This window comes from Phaenicophaeus curvirostris, chromosome 9 (assembly GCF_032191515.1).
Source record: "Phaenicophaeus curvirostris isolate KB17595 chromosome 9, BPBGC_Pcur_1.0, whole genome shotgun sequence".
In the NCBI taxonomy this organism is placed as follows: Eukaryota; Metazoa; Chordata; class Aves; order Cuculiformes; family Cuculidae; genus Phaenicophaeus; species Phaenicophaeus curvirostris.
The window spans coordinates 12,211,226-12,238,338 of NC_091400.1; the positions used below are offsets into that span (position 1 = coordinate 12,211,226).

The window sequence follows — 27,113 nt, forward strand, 5'->3', positions numbered from 1 at the left end:
CAGCATTGAAGAATGTGCTGCTTTTTATTTGCCTTAAGCTGCCTAACCTGTTTTATTGCAACCCTAATGGATTATATTTTACTTCCCATTTCCTTAGCAGAGATGAAGTATCGGAGTGCTTTTTCTGCCCACCACCGGAGCAGACAGCTCCCGTTCCTCTAGCAGCCAGAGACCCAGCATCCGCTCAGATGCGGGAAACCCAGTCATGTTAAGACACAGCCTGATTTTGTTCACTTTTGGACTAACTTTAACAGGAAAACCTTTTTGGATAAAAGGTAAGCTCTCTAGTTTTGTTGCATATTCAGAAAGTTTCTCCAAGTCTCCTTCCACTCTGCTCCTGATCAAAATGATGCCCACCTTTCACATTGAGCCACAGCTTGCCCAAGGTATCCAGCTGCTAGCTGACCTGTGCCTGGAGAAGATTACTGGTAGAAGCTTTTTATATTTGAGTTCCTTGTGGTTTCTTTCCTCTGGGATGTAGTAGGTATGTAAAGTCATCTCCCTTGTAGGACACTAGTTGTGAACACTGCAGTCATCGTGCCCCTCACCAGCGATAAAGCCCAGACAAAAAGGTTTTGATCGTCAGGAATGTGAGGGGAAATTCCTACAGGTTTGTTTTCATTCTTCATTGACACTCTTCCAGTTACAATTTGGCTGCAGATTTTAGGTTTAGATGTTACACCTGTTTCCCTTTCTTAGAAAGTGCTATTTTTATGGTGTGCATTAACGATGGTTTCCTGCTCTCAACTGTTAAAATTCAAATTGTCAGAACTGCATTTCCACTGTTAGTTCACCATTAGGTTGTTAACCTACACTTAACTTATGAAATGGAATGGATTTTTTCATCTGTGATAACAGAATTATTGAAGATTAAGAGCAAAGTCAGTAGTAAATGTTGACTGCTGATACTCTTTGCAGCCCTGTTTCTAATAGCAGCTTCCACATGTTGATTGAAGTGGGGGGCTGTAACGTTAAACACATGCTGCCTGCACTGAGCTTTTAAAAATCCTGATGTTATCTGATAGTTAGAGATCATCGTTACACCAAAGAATCCTCCTCCTTGCTTTGAATGGGGGATCCTGTGGTTTCTGTGCAATTATGAATTCCTTTCACGGAAATGTGGGAGGCTGAGGGTGACCTGGTGCATCTGTAAATGAGAAGAAATCTCTTTGTTCCCTTATAAAAGAAAAATTAACACTTTTGTTATTAACCCCCTGGCAATGTTTGTGTCTCTGTTGACCCAAGTGAATACTTAAATCAGAGTGATGTGCAGACCAGGCAAAGGAAGACAAATTCATGTTCAGACTGTGTTTTACAATGCCACTGGAGACTGGTTTTTCTTTATAAAACCGTTTACCTGAAACCAGATGCTCAGAAGACTTCTTATCTTCAGCTTCCTGCTTTAGCATGGTGTTGCGGCAATTCTGATGTGTTATAGAAGGCTACAAATCTCTTAGCAAAGGTTTGCTTGTCATTAGAACAAACACTGCAGCACTAGGCAACAGCAGGAGGCAGCGAGGTGAACCGAGATTATGCGCGCAGCAGGCGCAGGGTCGTATCCACAGGACAACTATCAGTATTCCTCATTCAGGGCAGTGGGGAAGGAACGAGAGTAAAGGGGGTAAAGTGGAGGGAGAGGGCTGAAGGAGAAGTTGGTTTAATCGAGGAAAGGACAGAAGGAAGTAGAGACATGAGCAAAAGGGGAAAGATGAGTAAATGCAGGACCTAACAGCAGCTAGAAGGCGAGACCACAGCAAACAGCTCTGTAACAACTAAAAAACATTCCCGTGAGTATTTAGGTTCTGGATCTATTCTTCTGGAGACAAAACATTCTCCAGTTTTCTGTCTAGCAAGGTCTGAAACATCCTCGCAAAGTTGGATCCACCATTCAAAATGATTGTGCTCTATGTCCATCGGCCGCTCCTGGAAAGCCCTGCTGGAGATCTGTAGATCAGCACTGTCTGCCTGGCAACCGTGAGGGGGTTTCATAAGGCTTGAAGGAACTGAATTCTATCCAAGATACTAACATCTCTTGCACAGTTAATTTTAACTGGCCAGCTACTTCAAAAATGACTGTAAAGGGAGAGGTGGGCAGACAGAGAAGGCAGCTGCATAAACTTTCTGTGCTGCATCAGGTTAAAAGTGTAGGGCATGGAAAAACAAGTGTTTCAGAAATTATAAGCAAAGTTACTATGTTAATATCCAGGTTAGAACATGTGAGAGCTAAGATGGTCTTTAAATCCAGAAGACCCCAGCTTTGATCTGAAGTGACCTTTTTATTTTAAATCAATTTAACCATTCCTAAACTATTTCTTCATCACTATCAAAATATGCACTGAACACAGGAGGGTTGGGAGGGAGTTCCAATTTTTCTTATTCTTGAAATTTTCTGTGATGTTACTGTCTTTTTTTTACTTTATCTTGCAAACAGTAGTTAATTTGTTTTGACAATGTCTGTGTGAAGGAACGACCTACATTTATTATCCCAGTTATAATGTCAGTAACCAAGACTAAGAGGTGTGACTTTTCCCTTCTGATTCTTTACAAGTTTCAAATTTTGTTTTTAGGTGTCTCCTCTGAAAAGACATCCGGGCTCTCTACACTAGAAATAATTATTCCTCGGAGTCTGACAGGCAGAGAGAAATATCACCCACTTTTTCACCAGGTTTTTTATTCTGATTTTTCTTCTGACACTGCTGGTTTTCACAATACTGTCGTATATTACACACACATATACACAATATATTGTATATATAGATTATTTCTGTGAAGCAACGTGCTATCTCTTCAGATTCTTAGTGTTTTCAACTAGTTTTGAGTAATTTGTTGCCACAAGGTCTGTGATTTCACTCTGTGTTAAGGCATTTTAAAATTCTACTCCTGTTAGAAGCCTTGTAAGACAGAACTGGGAAGGAACATGAAGAGTATTTCAGTTTCCTCCAAGTCAGACTAGATGTCAAACTTGAACCGAAGTCCTTGTTTTATAAGGTCTTTTGCTCATTGTACCTGGTCTTTGGATAACCAGAGGATTTCAACTGTATAGCATCTAAAAGGCTGGTGCTCCCTTTGTGGAAATGGTCCCACAGAGTCACACAGGTTCAATAAACGAGTTAAAAGAGAAAAATCTAAGCTTTAATTCTCCAGTTCTGACATAACTTAGCTGTGTTCCAGAAACCGAGTTCCATTGTTGAAGTAACAGTTAGTGAAATAGCATTAGTCATCCTTGTGCAAACCGATTAAGGAAGGCAGGACCCGTGAGTCGTTTGTCTGGCTGCTGATGGTCCAGATAAGCAGTGTCATGAGACACAATGAAGTGTGGGGCAGAGTGCAGGCATGGGCTGTGCCCTTCCTGGTGAATGGGGCCTCACCACCTTCATCCAAGCTGTATCTGCCTCCCCTCTGCTAGTGTCTGAGGACCTGGAGAACTACAGCATCAGTCCAGGTTCAGCTGTGCTGACACCCTTTTCTGGTTCTTCCAGTAGCACAAGCTCTAAATTTTCTCTTTTCTGTAGACTCTCTATTTTTTGTTTTGTCCCCATCTTCAATGTACCCATCTTCAACGGCAGACACTTAATTTCTTGTGCAGCTTGTGTGCTTTTTCATTCTGCCTTCCACATGAAGATTTATAGCTTAGTAGAACTGAATCTTTCTATAAAAGAATGCTGAGAGATGGGGGGTAGGAAAGTGTGTTTGGTAAATCTGGTAAATCCTTCAGACATCCATAGCAGTTGGACTTTTCTTATCAAAGCAAACGAACAGACACAACCAAGTAGCAAATCCCCTAATGAAGTGATATCTTTTGTTCTGTTCTCAGGAGCATTCAGATGACAGTCTTTCTTACTCAATCCAAACGAGAAATGGAACATATCTTCTAAAACTGAAGAAAAACAAGTATGTGATAGAGTGTTCTAAGAAATTATTCTGTCTCGGGATTCAGCTTTGTATAGTAGCGGAGTATAAAAATACAGACAACTGTTTATATATCAAAAAAAAAAACAGAAGAAACCATTGAAATAGCAAATTGTCATAATTACAAAATGACTGTTAAATAGTGTCTGTGCTTTGGTACTTGCCTGCAAATAGAAGGGAATCACACTTTTTCTACTTGTCCAGAAAGTTATTTTGATTATTTTTTATTAGCATCACAAGACAGCAGATATCAGGAAAACCTTATGGAAAATTAGATTTCGTTCAAAATCAGTTCTTTATTAGCAGAGTTGGGAGGATTGTCAGTGGTATTGTCTGTGAAGAAATGTACCTGTAACGGTTGTTCCTCGTTCCTGAGCCCGTAATAGTCCAGGCCCTGATATAACATAGTCTGGTCAGGCCCTACTGACCAGGTACAGATATTTTAGTTACAATATTTCAAAACAGATTATTTTCCAAAATAACTTATTTTGCAAATCATGCAGCTCATTTTTGAGATACTCTGTTTCACGTCCTTGGATTTTAATAATAACTTAGCACAAGTGTGCTGCTAACGGAATGCAGTACCTGCTAGGGTTCTTGACTTATTTCTTGCTTTCAAGACCATTAAAAGAGCAACTGTTTCTTTTTGTTTCCAGAAAGCTTGTTAGTGAAGACTTTGTGCTGTACACGTATGGGGACAATGGGAAACTGGAGGCAACGCAATCAAAACCCAAGGTATTGTACAGGATAAAATTCCCCTTGTGTGTAAGAGTTTCCTCAAGCCAGGGAAGCCAAGCTCTATCAATAGAAGCCATGCTAACTATTTGATAGAACTGGGGATGACAACAAGGATGTGTGTGCCTCTAAATACATTTTCAAAGCAAAAATGAAGGCACAACTGTTAATTCTGAGCGTATTTGTACCTCTGTAATAGGAGAGTGTGAACTGGTCACATTTTTGGCAGTGGAGGGGAACATGCGAGTGGTGCACAGATCATATCCACAGAGAAAATGCGTTTGCTGGGAAAGAGGCATTTGTGAATTATCATCATGTAGCGTTTCTGTTTTACAGTTACCACTGACACAAACGCTAAGGTTCTGTGGCTGTGGACTGTTTGTAGTCACACAGCATCGCTCTTTTCCAAGGTGTGAAAGGAGATGCCAGGAGATGGTGCCAAGACTGAATCTGAGCTACCTGACTGGGTCACCTTTGCATAATATGCAATTAAGGGTACAACGGCAGCAGCAAAGCTCTATAGTTTTGAGGTCCTGGATCAAGCAAGCCTTATCAAAGCTTTTGCATTTAATTTCAACTTTCAACTGTGTGTGAACTCAGAGAGACTCAGTGTGGTGCTTTGTGCCTGGGAGGGAGATCAGCCTTCAAGAGGAGTCTCTGTAAGAACCAGATGAATGACGTGGATGAAAGGACTGGCAAAAAAGCTGGTGATAGGTTAAACTAAAAAGCTGGAACAAAAGGAGCAAACATTGTTGTAGTTACTCATATCTAGTAACATTTTATTCCAGGAAGGGTGGGGTTACTTTCAAAACAGAGAAATCTGTACATCTGTAATAGCCAGCCTTCGTGTCATGCAAATGGAAAGGTTGGTTAGAAAATATTTTTGCATTTGAAAGCAACAACCTTGTTTTGTCATTAATTACGTGGTTTTGTTGCATTTCAGACACACTGTTATTACCATGGCTTTGTTGAAGGAATTGCTGACTCAATGCTTGCACTTAGCACGTGTGGTGGCCTCAGGTATTGCCTCTTGCTCTTTGCTTCAGGGTAACTAATTGTGCAGTACCAAAGTCAAACAGCAAAAACCCAGTTGCTATCTTCTAAATATTCAGCTATCAGTCACTCATCTGGTCATAACCACTAGGGAAAAACTGTGGAATAACTTTTCATTCTTTTATGGTTTTTAGAGGACTTCTCTACATCAGTGGCACATGGTATGGAATGGAGCCGCTCAACACATCCAGCACATTTGAACACACATTTTACCGGTTAGAAGATACACAGGATATCCCATTCCAGTGTGGTGTGCTGAGCGGCAGCCTCCATCATGAGATGTTTGTGAAGCACTCTGTGAAATACACATTTTCATCAAACAGTACCTCTAGCAGGGAACAGCTTTTGAGGGTAAATACCTTTCTGTTTCTCTCTTGAGCACCACAGTCCGAGCTATCTCCCCAGTCTGTTCCAGCAGCCAACGGCCTCCAGAGCTCTGGCTTTGGCGTGGTAACATTGTAGGGAGTTGGCCAGACAGGATGCTTCTTGTTGCCTTCATTTTCATGGACTCCAAACTGGTGACAGTTGTGCTGAGGCAATCCTGAGACAGGAGAGCAGCACAATCACAGTTTAACACAGCTTGAGTCAGTCCTTCAGCACAAGAGCAGAGCTTGCCCGAGACAGCTGTAGGTACAGCACAAGAGGCATGAAGCTGCCATTAACCTCAGCCATCCCAGTGTCTGACAAGATGTGATGACTGACAGATAAATATTTATGTGGAAATCTAAGGCAAATTGACCTTTGAGGCCACATTAAAAACATGCATCACTGCTTTATAAAAACATTAAATCAACATCATGAGAAACATACACAAACCCCTTGAACTCATTAGGTATTGCATTAACTTATTATGCTTTCTAATTTGCAGAAGAAGCGAGCTGTCTTGCCCCAGAGAAGCTATGTGGAGTTATTTATGGTCGTGGACAACCACAGGGTAATGATTTTATCCAATGCTAAATACACTCTATTAATTCATTAGTTGTTCCCTCTGACAATCTCATATGGTGTTTTACAGTTTTTGCTGAAGGAATCTGATCCTGCTGCGGTGCAAAAGGAAACAGTGGAGCTGATTAATTATGTGGATGGGGTAGGTCAGATAAGCTGCCTAAATTCAGTGGTTTCTCCTTTATCACAGGGTTCAAATGAACAGCTAATGGAGTTCTGAAACTCTGTTTGGAAGCTGTATGCTGATTTGTAACACATTTCAGGCACGTTATGAATTGATGCATCAATTGATGCACAAGTCTTGAAGAGGTGTGAGATGTTTTTAAACCTCTCTTGTGTGCTCCCAGACTTTGACTGCTCCAGTGTGGAGTGAGGTCTCCAGTATGTTTTCTGTTTCCAGGACGAGTATTCCTCATGTTTGCAATTTTTCATTTAGCAAACTGTCAGGGCTGTGGACAATTCCATAAGCTCACTGATAATCTGTTCCCAGTTTCTCCTCAAGACAATTAGATAAATTAACATGGTCTTTCCAACTTCTCCAGCTGAAACATATGTTTAGGTAATGTCATGAAGCAGATTTCCTTCAGTCATACATTCTTTCCTTATTTAGTTTTGCATTATAGTTATTTTATATTTAGTTTATATTTTATTCTATACTCTAGTTTATAAATATGAATATTTTCTACTTAGTTTCAAAGAAACTGAAGTTGTGTCACTCACTATGCTCAGGTTGTTGCTTACTCAGTAGCAGTGAAGTGATCTCTCATAATTCAGTTGAATCAGACCGATGGACAGTAATTATTGTTGTGTTCTTTCAGATGTACAGAGCATTAAACATCCAGATTGTTTTGGTTGGATTAGAGATCTGGACAGACAGAGACCACATCTCTGTAATGAATGGCTCAGCTGGAGATGTACTTAGTAGATTCGTGTCTTGGAGACAGAAAGTTCTACTTAAACGATCAAGAAACGATGTCAGCCATCTCCTAATGTAAGTTTTCCCTCAGTGGAAAAACTAGCCATGCTCTCAGTGTTGTTAATGCATTTGCTTTGGGGATTGTGTATGAATGGAAAGGTAACTGGAGCAAAAATCATTCAACTTCCGAACTGTTTTAACCTGGAAAAATGACGGGAAACTGTAATTAACCCTTTATAGTTAATCAGTGCTGGGTGGCTTTGCTGGAGCAGGGGGTTGGATCAGGTGACCTCCAGAGGTCCCTTCCAGCCTCAGCCGTTCTGTGAACTCGGAAGCTCTGACACAGCCCCTCTCTCAATGCCACCTTCCATCTGCTCTTGTTGCAGAGGGAGAAGCTCTTACGGTGGATCCATTGGGATGGCTTTTGTGGGTTCCGTCTGCTCACAAGTCCGGGGAGGGTCAATCAGCACTGTGAGTACGTCACATTGTGTGAATGGAAATAAGTAGCCCAGAAGCTGCTGAACTATTACAGACACACTGCTAGAGGGACAAAACTGAGGGCTTTTCTCTGTGCGTTCACAAAGCCAGAGCTGTAGACACTGCTGCTGCCAGATTCTGCTTCCACAGAGGTGCCTTCTGAACACCCTCATAAATGATGTGCATTCCATTCACCTCAGTGGCCAAGCCCTTCCAGTCTCGGACACCAGACTTGGAGTTGTGTAGTCTTTTTGATGAGGTTTCTTATGTAAAGACTTTGGCATGTTTTTATACTTAAATATAGAAAAAAAAAAACGCTTTTCCCAATTTCTCTCCTCCTCACTTCCCGTCCTTGGTCCTTGGCTGGTTGGTTCCTGAACTCGTTTTCCGATCACCTTTGTAATTCATCTGACTCAAGGTTGCATAGGAAAAGCCCATCCTCATACCATTAACATTTATAACCACAGTGGTTTGGGATGCAAATGCAGCTACACAATGCCATGTATATTCCTGCTCTTTCCATGAATGCACAGAGAACATCACGTGCTCAAGTGTCCAGAATCCCCCCAAATAAGGCTGTAAACAGGATTCTGGCCTTGTAGCTTTGTAGCTGGAATGAATCAGTAGAAACACAGGGTTTGCCTCAGTTTCACAGGTTTTTTTTAATACCAGTTCTCTTTATTAGGTGAGTCATAACAATATGTTACGTCACGCAACAGTAGTGGCACATGAACTGGGGCACAACCTCGGAATGAAACATGACGATAAGAGGTGTCCTGCATCCTACATTATGTACAGCACGGATAAGTACGATTTTCATTTACTTTATGTCACTAACTGCTATTTATCTGCAGTGACTTTGCCTTGTGCACTGTGAAACTGCCGTGAACCCGGAGGAACTTCTGTCAATGGGGAGGTGTTTGAAAAGTTTAATCACAGCACTCCAAGTCATGGCGATGGTCCTTTTGGAAAGGATTTTTTAATCAAGTATTTTTAGACTCATACAGGCAAAGAATTTCTAAGGCATGTTTTGCATAGGACAAAGCAGGTCCAGGGAGGTTATTCTCCCTCTGTACTCGGCACTGGTGAGACCGCTCCTTGAATACTGTGTTCAGTTCTGGGTCCCTCACCACAAGAAGGATGTTGAGGCTCTGGAGCGAGTCCAGAGAAGAGCAACAAAGCTGGTGAGGGGGCTGGAGAACAGGCCTTATGAGGAGCGGCTGAGACAGCTGGGGTTGTTTAGCCTGGAGAAGAGGAGGCTGAGGGGAGACCTCATTGCTCTCTACAACTACCTGAAAGGAGGTTGTAGAAAGGAGGGTGCTGGCCTCTTCTCCCAAGTGACGGGGGACAGGACAAGAGGGAATGGCCTCAAGCTCCGCCAGGGGAGATTTAGGCTGGACATTAGGAAAAAATTCTTCACAGAAAGGGTCATTGGGCACTGGAACAGGCTGTGCAGGGAGCTGGTTGAGTCACCTTCCCTGGAGGTGTTTAAGGCACAGGTGAATGAGGTGCTGAGGGGCATGGTTTAGTGTTTGATAGGAATGGTTGGACTTGATGATCCGGTGGGTCTCTTCCAACCTGGTTATTCTATGATTCTATGATAACAATGGATAATCTGCTGGTCCCTTAGGCTTCTGAAAGTACTTGTATTTATGTTATACATAGCATCTTTAACTCCTAGTGTGGTACTTTAATGCAAAATAAAGTAAAAATTAAGCAGCTCCTGATCTCCTAACATTATGAAATATGATATTTACTATAGATTGATGGTACTTTAAGGGCCTGAGTTGTATTTTTTCCTGTAGGCAAAATATTTATAATAAAGAAAAATATTATTATGCTTTCCAGTGGATCCAGGAATTTCAGCACCTGCAGTGCTGATGATTTTGAGAACCTTATTCTAAGTGGAGGAGGAATCTGCCTTAGAAATCCTCCCCAGGCAAGCAGTGTTTACAAAGAACCCGTCTGTGGGAATAATGTGGTCGATCACAATGAAGAATGCGACTGTGGCAAACCGCAGGTAATGAACTGAATTCAACTGGTACTTGTCTATCGTATCGTATCATATCGTATCGTATCGTATCGTATCGTGTCGTGTCGTGTCGTGTCGTGTCGTGTCGTGCCGTGTCGTGTCGTGCCGTGTCATGTCGTATTTGTTGTATATACTGGCCTTTTGGTATGCTTGATTTGCATTAACATCTGAGGGGTTTTCCTTGTAAATTTACATTTTTGCAAGCATTATAAACATAAACTTTAGAAAAAGGCTAAAATCATACTTTGCTTTTGGCATGAACTTGGTTAAGGGCTACTGAACTCAAAGAGCTTTGAGCCAATGCTTAAGCAAGCAGTGCATTGCAGTGGAGAGTTTGTGGAAGTGCTGTTCGTTTCTGTGCTGGTTTCGGCACCACGGATATTTCTGTTACAAAAGAGACACTAAAAAGACCGCACAGATTTCCTAATCATAACCCCTGTCCCTTGCCCACAGCTAAATTACTTTTGTGAGTCAGATTTACATTGTCAAAATGTCCCTTAAAGAATGGGATGTATTGGCTCGTTCTTTAGGATATAAAAGTGCCTCAAACAAAGACACCAACAAACTGAAAGGCTGACAGCAAACCCTGGTTCAACTGTATTGGCCTTCTTCCGAGTCATGAAAAGATACCAACAATTCTCTGTATCAAACTGCGGGTGGAGTGGAACAATAATATGGGGGAAGGGGTGATAAGAAGTGTTTAAAAACCAAAGTATTCTGCTGCATTATTGTCCATTTAAAGTGTAAACCTGCCCTATACCCCACAGCACATCAATACAGATGTTTTTCTGATGACCTGCAGTAAAAAACTACCGCCACTGCTGGCTTCTGTTACAGCAAGGGCTGTCAACCACAAAACGTGTGAGAGAGGCAGTGTATTTACAGTCGGGTTTGTCTGTGCACTTGGTTTGGCAAAGTCCTCCCCTAGCTCTGTAGCGAGGTAAAACCATTGTGTTCTTCAGGAATGCACCAACCCTTGTTGTGACGCTGCAACCTGCAAACTCAAGCCGGGATCGCAGTGCGCACAAGGACTGTGCTGTGAAAACTGCAAGGTAGGTTATGTTTATTAAGCTTGATTGATACTAATTACTAGGACTTTATGATGTTTGAAAAGAGCTGTCAGAGCACTCGCAATATTTTCACGTTATCAAACTGCATTCACCATACAGAGCATGTCTGTGTCTGATGACTTAGAAATGGAATGTCAACTGTTATTCCTCATAGGAGCAGGAGCGATCAGAGGCCTTGGCAGCAGTGATCCCCATGATGCAGCAGCAAACTTCTCCAGTGTCTCTGACAGCTGGCTGCTTTTCAATGTGTGTGTGCATTTGTACATCTACCCCCGTCCTCGGCACACCCAGCGTATAAACCTTAGAGCTGCAGCATGTGAAACTGAGGGCAGTTTTGGGTATTCGTTAGATATTGATCCGAAAAACTATTTCTCTTCCTGAAAACCACAAAAGGTTCTCGGTTGTCATTGTTTCCTGATGGAACTTCCACTGTTGCAACATAAAAGTAGAGTGGTGTTCCTCTCTGGTTCCAGTTTAAAGTGGCGGGAGCAGAGTGCAGGCCGAAAATGGATTCCTGCGATCTCCCCGAGTACTGCAACGGCAGCACTGCCTACTGCCCCGACGACATGTACATCATGAACGGTTACCCATGTGACAACAGGAAGGCGTATTGCTACTATGGGGTATGCCGGAGTTTTGATTCCCAATGTGAATCCATATATGGAAAAGGTACGTCTGTAATTGGATGTAAAAAGACTCCTAGTCTCCTCAGAGATATCTCAGCTCTTTCTTTTCCTCTCTCATATTTTCAAGGCGGCGGTGTGGCTTACTAACATTCACTGCCGTCATACAGGGGCACGGAAAGCACCCGATGTGTGCTTTGAGAAAGCAAATATCAAAGGAGATAGATTTGGCAACTGTGGAATGAGAGGCGGAGCGTACAAGAAGTGCCCTGTTCAGTAAGTCACCAGCAAACACAAGCTCACCCTAAAACCTTCAATGTGAAAAATGCATTCTGCTACAGAGTCTCAGAGCGTGAGATCTAAAAGAATCTTTCCCTGAAATGCAAGCTAAAACATTTGACCCAATAGTTTTTGGGGTTTTTTTCTCCTCAACTTGCCTCTGGGTGCTGTTTGTCCCTCACAGGCACAGTCTGTGTGGCAAACTGCAGTGCACATCCGTGAATCTGCAAAACCTCCCTGCCTGGAGCGTCGTCCATAACACCTCAGGGGTGTTATGCTGGTCTTCTGACTTTGACTTGGGATCCGATGTCCCTGATCCTGCTCAAGTTCACGATGGAACAGCCTGTGGAGAAAACAAGGTGAGGTGCATCACAGCGACACTGCAGAATGTATCCTGCCAGCGGGCAAGTTCTGAGTTTTCAGAAGCATTACAGCGTTCTTGCTTTGTGTGCCAGAATATCTCAAAACCTCAGCTTTTTCAGATATGCACACAAATCCAATTGATTAGCTCTTGAAAAACTGTGATGCCGTAAATCGGTGAAGTACGTTATCAGTTATTCACATTATTCCATCAAAATGCATCCATAGGCTTAAAATCTGAGAGAAATACAGATTTAAAATTGTGACATTCTGAATGTTCTGTTTGCCCTTTTGTTTGACGTTTAAGCAAAAGCTGTAGACTTGTGAACACATACACGTGTATAGCTTATGTGTACAAGGGTGGGATATTTAAGTTCTGCATCTGAAAGCCAGTATAAATGCTTTTTCCAGGCCTGTATAGATTTTGAATGTGTTAACGCAAGTCATCTGAGCTACAACTGTGACGAAAAGCAGAAGTGCAACGACAACGGGGTGAGTGGAGGCCACTTTTGTGCCCTGTTTCAAGAAGATGAAGGCATAGGCACAAAATCCATGAGTAAAAGCAATCCCCAGCCAGGCGGCTCCGTTCAGTTCTGAGCTGCATTAGAAGCCAAGTCGTTTTTATCTGCAATCCATGTCGCTGGCATGCTGTGGACCTCTCGGCACTAACTGTGAAAAACATTAATGCTGAATTCCCCTGGGGAATTTCTAATATCATCGGGCTGTGGAACTGTGAAAGAAAAATACTCCTTTGAGGAGGACAGTCCAGTGATTCCTGATTTATGTACATCTCTGTGGAAAATAACAATAGAGAGCAAAGGCTGTAAAACTGGGAAGGTCTTTGCACTGTAAATGAGCAAGTAACAAGGCAAAGGTTAACTTTTGCAGAGGATTAGCATCTGTCACCTGTACCGCTGTAGTTTGGGCTGTTATGGGGGGCTGAACTCATTCCCAAGCAAGACTGTGCAATATCTCTTTTTTCCATATGCTGTTCTCGGTGTAACCCCAAACACCAGGCTGAATGTGGACACTTCCCAAAAGGCATTGTTGGTGTGACTAAATCCCATCGTGCCACCCACAGGTGTGTAACAACAATGACAACTGCCACTGCAACGCGGGGTGGGCGCCTCCGTTCTGCGACCGGTCAGGCTACGGCGGCAGCGTGGACAGTGGCCCCGCACACATCGGTAGGACAGCACCACTGGCCTCGTTCCGCTTCCACTGCCACATCAAACAAGCTGCTGCCAACAGGGGGTTTCCAGTCTCTTTCCAGCTGGGTTTGTCAGCTGCATGGGACGCTTAATCATGGGCTGAGAACAAATGCTGTTGTCTGATGCTTAGGTTTGTAGGCATCAAGGAAATTGGTCCAGGGGAGAATTTGACCTCCACTTGGTCTGAGAAAAAAAAGTAATGCATTGATTGCTTAGAATTACTGTTACATGTTTAGGGAGGTATTTAAACCAGAGTTCTGATGCAGTAAGTATCATAGAGGAAGAGTATAGGCTGAGAAGGAAACCCGCAGCATTTGTGTATGGGAAGGGTCTCAGAAATGAGAGAGGTTAGGGAGGAGGAGACAGCAGGCAGCAATTGGGTCATGCAAGAGTCACGGAATTCCACAACAGGTAAATGGAGCGGATTTTGTACAGCATCTCATATGGGATGGGTAAGGCAAAAATTTGTTGATAACACAGCAATAACACAGGGCCAAATCCTGCCTTTCCAATCACAGCTTTTTATAAATCTCAGTGGAATTCCTGGCTTTCATCAGTAATAATTCAAAGACTATAGTTCTTACAAGAGGGAGGTGGGTTTAGGCAGATAAAATGATTTAATACAAGGTCAGGCAAGATTACTTTCTTACACAATTTCAATTCCTTTTCTTTATAGACACCTCACTTCGGGATGGTCTGCTCATTTTGTTCCTCCTTGTGTTGCCAGTAGCAGTTGTCGCTGTCTTGGCAGTGATCAAGCGGGATGCAATAAAAAGAAAGTTTTGCAGGAAAAGTAGAAGACAACACAGGTATTCACTTACAGCAAAGCATATGTCAGCACTAGAGAGCATGCTCCAGATTGATCTAGCAGCCAGTTAGACACTCTTCCTACACAAACAATTCCCTGCGTCCTCAAAGAGACCTCCCTGCTGTTAGCAGCAGCAGGCAGTTTAATAGCTGTACCCTGCTATTCTGTAGTTTAATCCAGATACTCCAGTTGCCAGTTCTCCTGCATTTTTCCCCCAAGTACGATGCACTCTCCTGATTGCTGATGATAATTGCACAGTGTAGACACAGGGGTGCGGCACAGGGGAACTGTTTGCCCAGGCTGGCAAGGGCGGCAGTCAGGATCCAGGTCTCTGAGCTATAGCCTAGTCCCTTGAGCACTGCTGCACCCCCGACAGCAGTTAAACCACAGGGGATCTGCCTGATGAGATGGGTTTTATTGCAGGGAAAACAATGTGCAGCAACCAAAGCAAAGTAACGGAACAAGTCATCACACCAGGAATGATCAGGTAAGAGGGATGAGTTATTTCACGTTGAGTAACCCAGATTGTACAGTGCCTTTTCTCTAGTTTTGTGTCCCTTTCATACATTGAAACCATCTGGATCCATGTATTTAAAACAATCCATAATGCGTCAGGCAGGATTTCTTTTCGGGTGAGCATGAGCTTTAGTCCCTCCCAGTCCACATAGGCTGTGAGTGGGATGGGACAGAACAGGATTGGCAGAGCAGCCAAGGACTGGACTCTGAGCTCTGTGCCAAGCGCCGTGGAAGGGGCTTAGCTGGGTAAACACAGTGACAATTCTGAGAGCAAAGCAGTGCAAGGGAGCAGGAAGGATGTCACAGGAAATGCAAATTACTTCTAATACCACTCTGCTGATACTGACTAATCAGCATGCTTTGAGACCTGTGGGGTTTGGTAACTGGATTTTCTGTAACTTCTTTTCCAGCCTGCTGCATCGAGGCCTGATTTTTTTACCATCTCACATTTCCCTGCTCCAAGGTCTGTAGTATCCTAAGCCATCCTTACCCCACGTTTGCTGCCTTTGCATTGCTGTGGTGTTGTAAGTGAAGTTCCTTGTGTCTCATGCCCTGCCTGGGAGGACTTTTCATGCAATGTTGAATGAGATAAAATAGGTGAAATGCTTGAAGGAAAAATGCTGTTTTAGTGCTTTTATAGAAAACAGCATAATGGGACACGCTATGTGGGAGAGGGAAGGAGGGAAAGAGGAGGGGAGGAGGAAGGGAAAAGGAAGGAGGGAAAGAGGAGGGGAGGAGGAAGGGAAAAGGAGAGGAAGTGGTGGGGAAGAGGAGGGAAAGAGGAGGGGAGGAGGAAGGGAAAAGGAAGGAGGGAAAGAGGAGGGGAGGAGGAAGGGAAAAGGAGAGGAAGTGGTGGGGAAGAGGAGGGAAAGAGGAGGGGAGGAGGAAGGGAAAAGGAAGGAGGGAAAGAGGAGGGGAGGAGGAAGGGAAAAGGAGAGGAAGTGGTGGGGAAGAGGAGGGAAAGAGGAGGGGAGGAGGAAGGGAAAAGGAAGGAGGGAAAGAGGAGGGGAGGAGGAAGGGAAAAGGAGAGGAAGTGGTGGGGAAGAGGAGGGAAAGAGGGAGAGAGGGAGGAGCACAGGGAGTTACATACATGTATCCATGCTAGCAAAGGTGTAGCAATGATACAGAACTAGTTAAGAAACCCTAGTTGTCTCAATCCATTAAATCCTTTCCAAATCGTGTTTCCCCACACCTCAGGCAGCCAGTACAGACCCAGTTTCCTGCAGCTTCTCCAGGACCCGCACAACCCACAGTCCCACCTCAACCAGCTGTCTGAAAAGCTTCCTGGGAACCTGCAACCAGCTCCAAAGAGCAACCGGTCTGAAAAAAACCCAAAGATTGCAGTCCTCCAGTCCTCTCCTCATGCAGTCAAAGCTCCCTCTGAGAGCATTGACCTGTGGGAAAGACTTGATGCTAAGTGGCACGAAACACAGGCTTTGTAACATCCCACAATTTTGCTGCTTGCTGCGTTTGTGCCTCTTCTACCTCACCTCTAAGTTTGTTTAAATGAGAAGCCCGAAGCTCAGCTCCTGGAGTGAATCAGAGAACAGGGCTCTCCGGGAGCGCAGCCACACTCACAGGCCACAGAGAAGGGAACTCCATTATTCTGACACAATTTATTCCCCTCCAGCCGGACACTGCTGTGCAAACGACAGCACAGGTTGAGCTCTTGGGGAGCAGAGCCGGCCTGCTCCCCTCAGCTGTGCGCAGCTGGGCCCTGCTTGGGGCCGTGGGATGCAACCGTTCCCCTGTATCACACACCTTGGGGCAGTTCCCAGGCTTTGCTCCAACCCCTGCCTCCGGAGTAGCCGTTCCAAAGCTAGGATCCCGGTCCCACTTGTCATTACTGACCAGCCACATCAGTTCAGGGTGTTTATAACAAGACCCTCGTACCGGGAGACGAGCACTGGAAAGGGCTGTGTGGATAATGTCCTGGAATCTAACAGACAGGAGCTGTCGCTGCTGTTAGAGGAAATATGGGGTGTCAGGAAAGAGCATCGCATAGTGCAACAGCCCTGCCTTGTCTGCCGGTTATTGCAGCTGGAGGTTTCTGCTAGGAACGGACTCTGCTACAGGAGCGACAGAACCTTCATCAGTCTGAATGTGACACTTACGGAGCGGAGCTGGTTTGGAAGAACACGGATCAGTTACACAGCTTGTCAAAATGGCATTGAACAAGGAAAGAGCAAAACCAACCAGCAGGGACAGAGCTGTAAATTATGATCCATCCATACACTGGAGAGGAAATCCCACACCAAACATGTTCACCCACAAGCTCTGGGAATACAAACTAGCAAAGAGTGACACGATTATGGAACTGCCTTGCTGAGGTGATATTCCTGACACCTTCAGTGGTCATTTCACAGCAGGGCTCGGTGGGAGGACCCAAAACACACCACAGGCACAGAGTATCTTCCAAAAGCATCATTGGCCTTGATTCCTCAGAACTTCAAATGGTCATTATTAAACGTCCCTATTAACAAGCGGCGCTGCCTGGTGCACGGTGGCTGATCTCTACAGCACCGAGCAACCACGTTTGTTCAGAGCCTGCACCAAGTCTGGACCCTGGGGGGGACGGAGCCTCCCAACGCAGGCGTGAGGCCCTGGCACAAACCCCACAATTTTATACACCACAGACAGATCCATATCAAAAACCATGTGTATTCCTAACCCATCACACTGTCTTGATCTTTTACCGCGTGTGCGCCCCAAAATCCTGACTGCAGTCTTCCACAATCTTTAGGCAGCCTCAGGGGGCTCCACAGCCCCGCACGGAGGAGCTGCCGATGGATTCCTTCTGGCATTAAAGTTCAACCTTCAGTGTTTACGTCTCATAGTTCTCACAGCCTCAGTTTGTTTACCAGGCTCTTTCTGGTCTTAAACTTGTCCCACGGTGCCTGTTCAAGGTGAGTTTTGCTGAAAAGATAGCAAATTTAATCAAGCATCTCCTTGTTATAAACACACTCTGGAAACTGAAATTCTGAGAGTTTAAAATATCTCTTTTATTGTGGAATAAAGAGCAAAGCAAGGTATACAGCGCTGGGCGTGTGCTGAATAGCCTGCTTTTTACATCTTTTTTCCATAACAAATTGGGGAAAGTCTCCTTTTTCATAACAAGTTTGGTGATAAACCCACCTCCAATCTGACTTCCAGCTCCTTATAAAAGCATTTCGACTTCAGGGCCTTTTTTCGGGTTTATCATTGGATGGGTTTATGGTTTCTTTCAGCAGTTTCATAGAATCATAGAATCCCCAGGTTGGAAGAGACCCACCGGATCATCGAGTCCAACCATTCCTATCAATCACTAAACCATGCCCCTTACCACCTCATCCACCCGTGCCTTAAACACCTTCAGGGAAGGTGAATCAACCACCTCCCTGGGCAGCCTGTTCCAGTGCCCAATGACCCTTTCTGTGAAATTTTTTTTCCTAATGTTCAGCCTGAACCTCCCCTGGTGGAGCTTGAGGCCATTCCCTCTTGTCCTGTCCCCTGTCACTTGGGAGAAGAGGCCAGCACCCTCCTTTCTACAACCTCCTTTCAGGTAGTTGTAGAGAGCAATGAGGTCACCCCTCAGCCTCCTCTTCTCCAGGCTAAACAACCCCAGCTCTCTCAGCCGCTCCTCATAAGGCCTGTTCTCCAGCCCCTTCACCAGCTTTGTTGCTCTTCTCTGGACTCGCTCCAGAGCCTCAACATCCTTCTGGTGGTGAGGGGCCACAGCGGTGCCGTTGGCAATAACCGATCGGTGCCGGTTCCGCCGCCACAGCTCAGAGCGCCGCGCCGCGGCTCCCCGGGAGGCGCTCCAGCCCCTTTTCCCGATGCGGAGCCGGCTGCTCCCGCCCCGCCCCGTCCCGGGGCCGCGGCGCAGGCGCAGGGCCGGGGCTGGGGCCGGTGGTGGAGCCGGGGCCGGTGTCGGGGCTGGCGGCGCGGGGCGGGCTGTGCGCGCTGGGCGGGCTGCCGGCCGCGGGCAAGAGCTCGCTGGGCCGCGCGCTGCGGCCGCGGCTGCGCTGGGGCGGCGCCGTCCTGAACTACGACTGCCTCCTGGGGGCCGGACCCGAGCGGCCCCGGCAGCCGGTCAGGGGGAGGGGATCGCGGTGGGACGGGGATTGGCGGTGGGAACCGGGATAGCGGGTGGAAAAGGGACTGGGAAGGGATGGGGAATAAGGGATGAGGGATGGGATGGGAATGGGTGTTGGGGACTGGGATGGAATGCGGTAGGATGGGATGGGATCGGGGTGGGTATTCGGGACTGGGATGGGATCAGAATGGGTGCTAGGGACTGGGATGGGATGGGATGGGATGGAAATGGGTCTTGGGGACTGGGATGAGATGGGTTAGGGTTAGGATATTGAGGACAGGGATGGGATGGGATGGGAATGGGTATTGGGGATGGAATGGGATAAGATGGGATCAGAATGGGTATTGGGGACTGGGATGGCATGGGAATTGAAGTTGGGGACTGGGATAGCATCAGATGGGAATGGGTATTGGGGACTGGGATGGGTTAGGGCTAGGGTACTGGGGACAGGGATGGGATAGGATGTGATGGGAGTGGGTATTGGGAATGGGATGGGATGGGATAAGATGGGATAGGAATGGGTATTGGGGATGGGAATGGGGCACAGGGATAAGAAACAGCAAAAGGGGGCAGCGATGAGGATGAGCACAGGGATAAAGGACAGCAATGGGGGACAGGGCACAGGGGATGAGGACGGGGGCCCTGACCCCTGCTCTGCTCCCTCCACAGCCATCCCACTGGAAGCAGAGCCGGCAGGAGCTGCTGCAGTGCGTGGAGCGTGTCCTGCGGGTGCTGCTCGGCTGGGACCCACTGCCCAGTCCTGGCCCCCAGCCCATATGGGAGCGCGTCCTGGCCGCTTGCCATGAGCAGGGGCTCCTCACCGACAGCGACACCGGGGATGGCTGCGTCCCAACACCCGCGGCCACCACCAGGCCGTTCTACCTCATCCTGGATGACAACTTCTATTACCGAAGCATGAGATACGAGGTGTACCAGCTAGCTCGCAAATGTGAGTCCTCACTGGTCCTGGGTGTGAGGATGGGCTCAGCTTCACAAGCAGCTCCACGTGCTTCAACTGCTTTTTGTGAGGGATCTCATCAGTCCCAGTTGCTGGATTCCTGCCAGATAGGGAGCATCAACCTCATTACTGTATTAGTAGAAATTGCCAGGTCACTTAACAGTCATTCCGGGCCTCGAGTTGTGCCAGGGCAGGTTTAGATTGGATATTAGGAAACATTTCTTCACTGAAAGAGTGGTGCCCAGGGCAATGGTGAAGTCCCCATCCCTGGAGGGATTCAAAAATCGTGTGGCTGTGGCACTTCAGGACATGGTTTATCAGGCATGGTGGTGGTGGGCTGACAGTTGCACTGGATGAGCTTAGAGGCCTTTTCAAACCTCAGTGATTCTATGATCTCATAAATCACTGCTTGAGCAGCCCCGAAGGTCAAACTGTTGGTATTATTCTTGTTAGGTTTGTGTTCTTTGCAGGCTCAGAACTAGTGTTAAAGTTCTCATTCACGTGACACCTTTCTCCTGCAAGTTACTTTCATATAGTTTCACTTGAACATTTTAAGGGTAAAATCACTTCTTTACGGTCTTTCAGATTCTTTGAGCTACTGCCAGATATTCTTGGATTGTCCGCTCGAGTGTTGCTTGCAGAGAAACCGTCTAAGAAGCAACCCAGTACCTGACGAGACGATACGTTTAATGGCAAGAAAGATAGAAATGCCAGATGTCAGGAAAAATGCGTGGGAACGGAACAGCCTCATCCTGAGAAGCTCTAACAGCACTCTGGAGGATGAGTACGTGGTGGGGTTGATGCCAGGGCTCTCACTGATTGATTCATAAACGCATTGGGAGAAGCTTTTTCCCTGCAGTGATCTAAAGAGTATGTGAAGAATACTCTGCGTGGCGATGTTTGGGAGCCAGGCCATTACACACGACGGGTGGCAGTGGTTGGGAATTTGCAGCTGGTGTTCTTAGGAGAGTTTACACCAACCATCACTGCTTTGCTCAGCTGCTGTTGAGAATTTCTGTCAACTGGCTGAAACTTGAAGACTGGCAATAGTTGGTTGTAGCTTTGGTTGTAATTGTTTTCAACCACAGCAGCTACACTATGATTACTTCATTGATTTCTTTATTCCATTGACTGCCTCACAAATTTAAGTGAATACTTGTGTTTTTTCTGTGATGAGGTGTCATCACAAAGGCAAGAAATGTCTGTATTAACTCTGTTTTCTCAGCAAGCAGATCATTGGCTTGCTGGCCTCCGCGCTAGAAAACCCTGTGAAGCCAAACGAGGAGAACACTGAGCAGAAGGTTAGTGTGTTGCCTTCAGAGCCACGGCTCTCCCAGAGGGTCAGGGGAAGCTGGAATCAGGACACTGGGAAACAGCTGCTGCATTTCTCAAGTGCAAAACCACGCAGAGGAGTTAACCCTGTTTGAAACATGTCCTTCTGTCACCAAGTTAAACTACTGAGCTTTCTAATGCACTCTGCCCCGAATCAGAAACAGCATGGCCCACAGGAGCAGGACAGGGATCGCCCGCCTAGACTTGGTGCTGCTGAGGCTGCACCTTGAACGCTGGGTCCAGTTCTGGGCCCCTCAGAACAAGAAAGATATTGAGGGGCTGGAGCATATCCAGAGAAGGGAACAGATCTGGGGAAGGGGCTGGAGAACAGGGGCTCTGGGGGCGGCTGAGGGACCTGGGGCTGTTTAGCCTGGAGAAGAGGAGGCTGAGGAGAGACCTTATTGCTCTCTACAACTACCTGAAAGGAGGTTGTGGAGAGGAGGGTGCTGGCCCCTTCTCCCAAGTGACAGGGGACAGGACAAGAGGCAATGGCCTCAAGCTCCACCAGGGGAGATTTAGGCTGGACATTAGGAAAAAATTCTTCACAGAAAGGGTCATTGGGCACTGGAAGAGGCTGCCCGGGGAGGTGGTTGAGTCTCCTTCCCTGGAGGTGTTTAAGGCACGGGTAGATGAGGTGCTAAGGGGAATGGTTTAGTGTTTGATAGGAATGGTTGGACTCGATGATCCGGTGGGTCTCTTCCAACCTGGTTATTCTATGATTCTGTGCTTTGCAGAGGTTGTGGTGAGATGGGTGTTGGTCTCTTCTCCCAGGTAACAAGGGATAGAATGAAAGGAAATGGCCTCAAGTTGCACCAGGGAGGTTAGATTGGAAATCAGGAAAAATTTCTTCATGGAAAGGGTTCTTGGGCAGTGGTAGCGTCCCTATCCCTGGATTCGTTCAAAAGCTGGGTAGATGAGGTGCTCAGGGATGGCTCAGTAGTGGACAGGTATGGTTGGACTAGATGATCTCAAAGGTCTTTTCCCACCAAGGAATTCTCTGATTCAAATGTAACAAGTGTGCCTATGTTCTTCCTCCCTGTGTTTTGCTCTGGCCAGGAGGCGGATCAAGCAGCCTGTGCAGCCAGCGCTGTCCATCAGGCGGATCAGGCCTGCAGGCGCATCATCTCCCAGGCGATGAAGGACGCAAAAGGTACTCGTGGCCTGCAAAGTGGGGCTGAACCGATGGAATCCCCTTGGGGTAAACTGTTTGGGAATCCCAGCCCTGAGGGTGGGACTGAGCCTGCAGGGTCTGCTCAGAGCTTGTAGGATGTCAGTTAAAGCCTGTACATTTTGTCTTTAAGCATGAGGGCCACAGAGATGATCCAAAGGCTGGTGCACCTCTGCTATGAGGACAGGCTGAGAGAGCTGGGGTTGTTCCGGCTGGAGAAGAGAAGGCACTGGGGAGACCTTAAAGCAGCTTCCAGTGCTGAAAGGGGCTCCAGGAAAGCTGGGGAGGGACTTTTTACAAGGGCTTGGAGTGATGAGGGCAAATGGCTTTAAATTGGAAGAGGGAAGACTTAGACAGGACATGAGGAAGAAATTCTTCACAATAAGGGTGGGGAGGCCCTGGTCTGGTTGTCCAGAGCAGTGGTAGCTGCCCCATCCCTGGAGGTGTTCAAGGCCAGGTTGGATGGGGCTTGGAGCAACCTCATCCATGGGAAGTGTCCCTGCCCATGTCAGGGCCTGGAACCGGATGGGCTTTCAGGTGCCTTCACACCCAAACCATTCCATGAGTCCATCAAGTTAAAGCCCAGCTGTAATTTTCTTTTAGATCACAATGCCCTCCCGAGCGTGATGAAGAGCCTGGCAGAAGAACTGAACAGACTCAAGGCAGAATTTTTGGAAGACTTGCGGCAAGGAGATAATCTGAAAAACCAAACTTGCACAGAGGATGAGTACTCAGACGCTGCTGCCAGCATCATTCCCTCATTCCAACATGAGGCAACCACTCTAGTTAATAAATATATTTTAAAATAATACAGATGATGTTGGTGTGTTTTACAGGTCCAGAGTATTCACAGTCTGCACCCAAATTTAATCCAAGTTCTGCTTCAGTTTCCTAAGACCCATTGGCTCCTCTGCTTTTTCCCCTGACAGAAACTGCAAATAGCAAGGAAACTGGGATGCGGTTAAACTGAGGTTCTTGCCTTGCACGCATATATGCGTGCACGTAGGAGTCGCTCCCATGTCCAAAGGGACGCAGTGCTGGATGCTGCCTCCAGAGCTGCCACCAACACACATAGACATTCTAGACGCAGTGACAGCCACCTTGCCATGGCAAACACTCAAATTTCAGACATACAAGCAGGTTTGATAAGGAAATATGAGGAAACAGCATTTGGGAGGTGACCAAATGTGCAAGAGTAACAGCAGGAAGGAAGCAAAGCTTGTCCTGGCTTAGCACTAAAATCAACCTTTTCCCAGCTACGCAGAGTGGAACAGGAACACCTCATCCCTGCTCACCCAACAAGTTGAGCTCCCCTTCCTCCTACACTCAACCCCAGCTGGTCACAGGCAGTTCGCCTGTGCCCCTGCTGAACACATGCAATTAAGAATTAATGAGAGACTTAATTAGAAAGTGTTATTTTATTCCTATTTTACAAAAGCAGAACTTCACAACATGAACTGCGCCAGACACAGCTGAGTTAATCTGGCCAGCTGAAAAAAGTCACTACACAATAAAATGTATTTTACAGCTTGAACGGGCTTCGGTTCTGCATACAAAATGTGCTCTTTTGACCAAAATACAGGTTATTAATTAACAGAGCATAGAAGCACACACATGGGTACTGTGCGATGAAAGGTGCTCCACAGGGACAGGGGCCCTGCAGCAGAACATCCATCGGCTGTAGAGTTTCCAAGAACCTTAAGAACAGAAAACTTGCCAGCAAAGCTGTCAAAATTACATTCCCTTCGTCAAAATAAAGAAATAAAAACCAGACAAGCAAACTCCAAAACGTTCTGGAAGAGAACTAACAACAACACACCATTTTGCTAGGGAAGACTTAGAACGTGTCTCCCTGCACCGAGCTTTATGTTCCAACGCCAATTACCATTTTAGGTCAAAATCCTCTTCATCTGGGCAAAACCAACTTTTTTTCCTACTGGCTTCTTCCCAGCTGGTTTAAGTGTTGAGCGAGATAATCTACCACGACCTTCAGACTGGTATCTGCATGCTCATGGCAATATTCTGTCTCAAAATCAGAAGTCCATGTCAGCAGTATAAATAGTGCATGTTAGAAGATAATCCATTATCATAAACCCAAAACCCCCACAAAGTGAACGTGTTGCAACCATCAAATTTCACACAGTCAGGCTATGGAAGGATTGCAGCTCATTCCTGAGCTCCCCTGCCAATACCAGTTCAGCCCCTCACCACTGTGGAACACAAGGATCCAGGGTTTTTAATTACAAGTGTATGCAAGGTAGCACTCTAAGAAATCCATGTGGGATGTCCTAACTGAGGGCTGGATCCTCCAGCTCCTAACAGGTCTGCCTTGCTAACTCCATGTTCAAGGGAATCATCGGAATTGCAACCCTAAACCAACATTCCAGTACTAACTCTGGTCTTTAAATCACAGTAAATAGCATGTGCAGAATTATGAAGAAGGAATGTGCAAATGCACCTGTCAGAGCTGCCCGGCTGGCACAAGGGAGCAGATACCACCAGGCACAGCCCAGCAGCTGGTATCGTGCTGGCAGCTCAGAGGGTGCCTCTGGAAGGACCGGAAAGCTGGCAGGGACGCACCCCACAGAGCTGGCTGGGGGATCGAGGAATGGACACCGGCACCTGCCGCTGCCTAAGAACTCCCTTGCAAACAGGAGCACACGCAAGCGAAAAGGGAAACTGTTTTCATCACTGTTCAACAATTCAGAGATGTCCAAGCTGGTTTTCCTTTCCTTGAGTATCTCAACGCAGAAACAACGCTGTGAAGCCAGCGGTGTTAAAATGCTTCCACACAGCAACTGGCAAGGTCTGCGGTCAGGTTTTTCTGAACCAAGCTCTAATATTGAGCAGACGCTTGCATCACCTAAAGGCGTGGAGAACCACTTCTATAAAACCCTAATTGTACCAGTCTCAAACAGTAATGCCTGAGGCTCCAGTGCTGTATTTCAGCCACATTTAGATTCCAGGCTGTGCCAACACGTGACCAAGAGCACTGCCACTCCTACACCATGACCAGAAGCTTTGCGTCACAACATCTGTGACGGAACAGTAACTTCCAGCTGGATTCCAGGTCAGTCACCTTGCAGCCCTTCACATAAAGGGCCCTGGGTGACTACGCATGCAGAGCGGCAGCTTTGTTTGCAATAAAGCTTAAAGCAACAAAGACATGTTGTGGAATTACAAAGAGCGCCATCAAGAAAAATGGAAACTGCATCCTGTTTTACAGATCCACAGACATGGATCCAACCAAACACCTTTGCAGGAGCGACAATGCATTATCCTCCACCACACTGGAAACACTTCCACAGCATTACTACTAACCCCATTGCTACAAGACTACGTGTAGCCAAGGACCCAATTCCTTCCACCAGTTATGCTTATTCCAGCAAAGAAAGCAGGTGAGTGAGGGAAGAGAAGCATATTTGGTTCCCAGACTTCTAATTCATTAAAAAGTCAACACTGCATCTAGAGCTGAAGCTGTGAGCAGAGGAGTTTCCCTGTGTGGGTCTCACAATGAGGCCACCGTAAGCTCTTTCCATTGGCCTCAGGAAGCTGTCGCTCCCATGACAGCAGAAATCTGAATAAGCCCGACATCTGCTATTCTGATTCCAGCCTCTGGCTCGCAGAACATGAGCCAAGCCTTCCTGCTTTTAATAAAAACCATTTGCTGCCATGTTTTGCCGATAGGAAAAGGGGAATATACAAGGAAAGCTTCGATTTGCCTCAGGTACAACAAACTCAGGCCAAAGTGCATATCTAAACATGGGAAAAGCAACAGCTCCTCACTGTCCTGCAATGTTATGAATCCCTGTTAAGCACACTGAGAGTTTTCGTTGATTTTGTGAGGATGTTTTATTCAGGTTTGTGCTAAAGTGCCTGTCCCTCAGCCCGGACACCTCTACAGCCAGATGTACAGCATAAAAACTGCGGACACGTGCAACGGGATGCCCATACATCCCAGCCACCACTCATTGCTCACAACAATGGTGAATGCAACCAGCTGGTGTTCCTGTGCCCACCACGAACAGCTCTGAGAACCCCAGTGCCCTTCCCCATATTCCCAGCACACCTAAAGGAAAACAAATCCGGGGAGGGGACACAACAAACCGACTCTGAGTGAGCTGAAGTTTGCCGTAGGCCTGGTTACACAACTTCCAAACATACAGGCGTAGCTGGCCCGAGAGAACCGAACAGATGAGTTTTAGTTTGTAAACCTCCTCTCTGTTTCTGTTAGAGCTTCCATCTCTAACTGTGCAAATCTTAAGTATCTGTACAGATTAGTTTAAGGCAGTTAAAAAATTACATGTATATATATTACCTCTACAAGCTCTTCACTCTGACCACCTAAAATTCACTTCCTACTCAAAAGAATGACGTGTACAGCTTGGCAAGTGTTTCAAACAAGGCATCATGATTAAACTTTCCTTTGCGTAACCAGAAAATGACAAGGCTTTAACTCCTCCTTTTTTCCTATAGGAGTTTCATTCACAACAACCCGTTAGAAAACAATTAGTGTTTGCGCCCTCGCATGAGGTTTAGGCTACACTAAGCAAAACCAATATATTAAGCAAAAACTTATTAGCCTTCAACAGATCAAGGCAAGTTTTAAATCACACTGAATTTGAACATGAAAGTTGCTTCTGTTT

At 46.1% G+C, this 27,113-nt stretch overlaps 2 protein-coding genes across 2 annotated transcripts; both read left to right on the top strand.

Annotated features, from left to right (window-relative positions):
• The first annotated feature begins 37 nt into the window (after window positions 1-37).
• LOC138724143 (disintegrin and metalloproteinase domain-containing protein 9-like) lies at window positions 38-16,647 on the top strand. Its single transcript, XM_069863959.1, has 22 exons — window positions 38-275; window positions 2,568-2,665; window positions 3,815-3,891; window positions 4,566-4,644; window positions 5,588-5,664; window positions 5,832-6,048; window positions 6,566-6,631; window positions 6,713-6,784; window positions 7,461-7,633; window positions 7,945-8,029; window positions 8,721-8,842; window positions 9,884-10,055; window positions 11,030-11,119; window positions 11,611-11,806; window positions 11,931-12,036; window positions 12,224-12,398; window positions 12,811-12,891; window positions 13,481-13,586; window positions 14,287-14,419; window positions 14,842-14,905; window positions 15,345-15,397; window positions 16,132-16,647. The coding sequence occupies exons 1-22, from the start codon at window positions 206-208 to the stop codon at window positions 16,208-16,210; spliced, it is 2,391 nt and encodes a 796-aa protein (XP_069720060.1). The 5' UTR covers window positions 38-205; the 3' UTR covers window positions 16,211-16,647.
• Window positions 16,648-18,749: 2,102 nt separating this feature from the next.
• On the top strand, window positions 18,750-23,278 carry PSTK (phosphoseryl-tRNA kinase). The gene is made up of 7 exons (XM_069864138.1): window positions 18,750-18,756; window positions 18,800-19,005; window positions 19,679-19,958; window positions 20,553-20,751; window positions 21,193-21,268; window positions 22,356-22,449; window positions 23,071-23,278. The coding sequence occupies exons 1-7, from the start codon at window positions 18,750-18,752 to the stop codon at window positions 23,274-23,276; spliced, it is 1,068 nt and encodes a 355-aa protein (XP_069720239.1). The 3' UTR covers window positions 23,277-23,278.
• The last annotated feature ends 3,835 nt before the right edge of the window (window positions 23,279-27,113 follow it).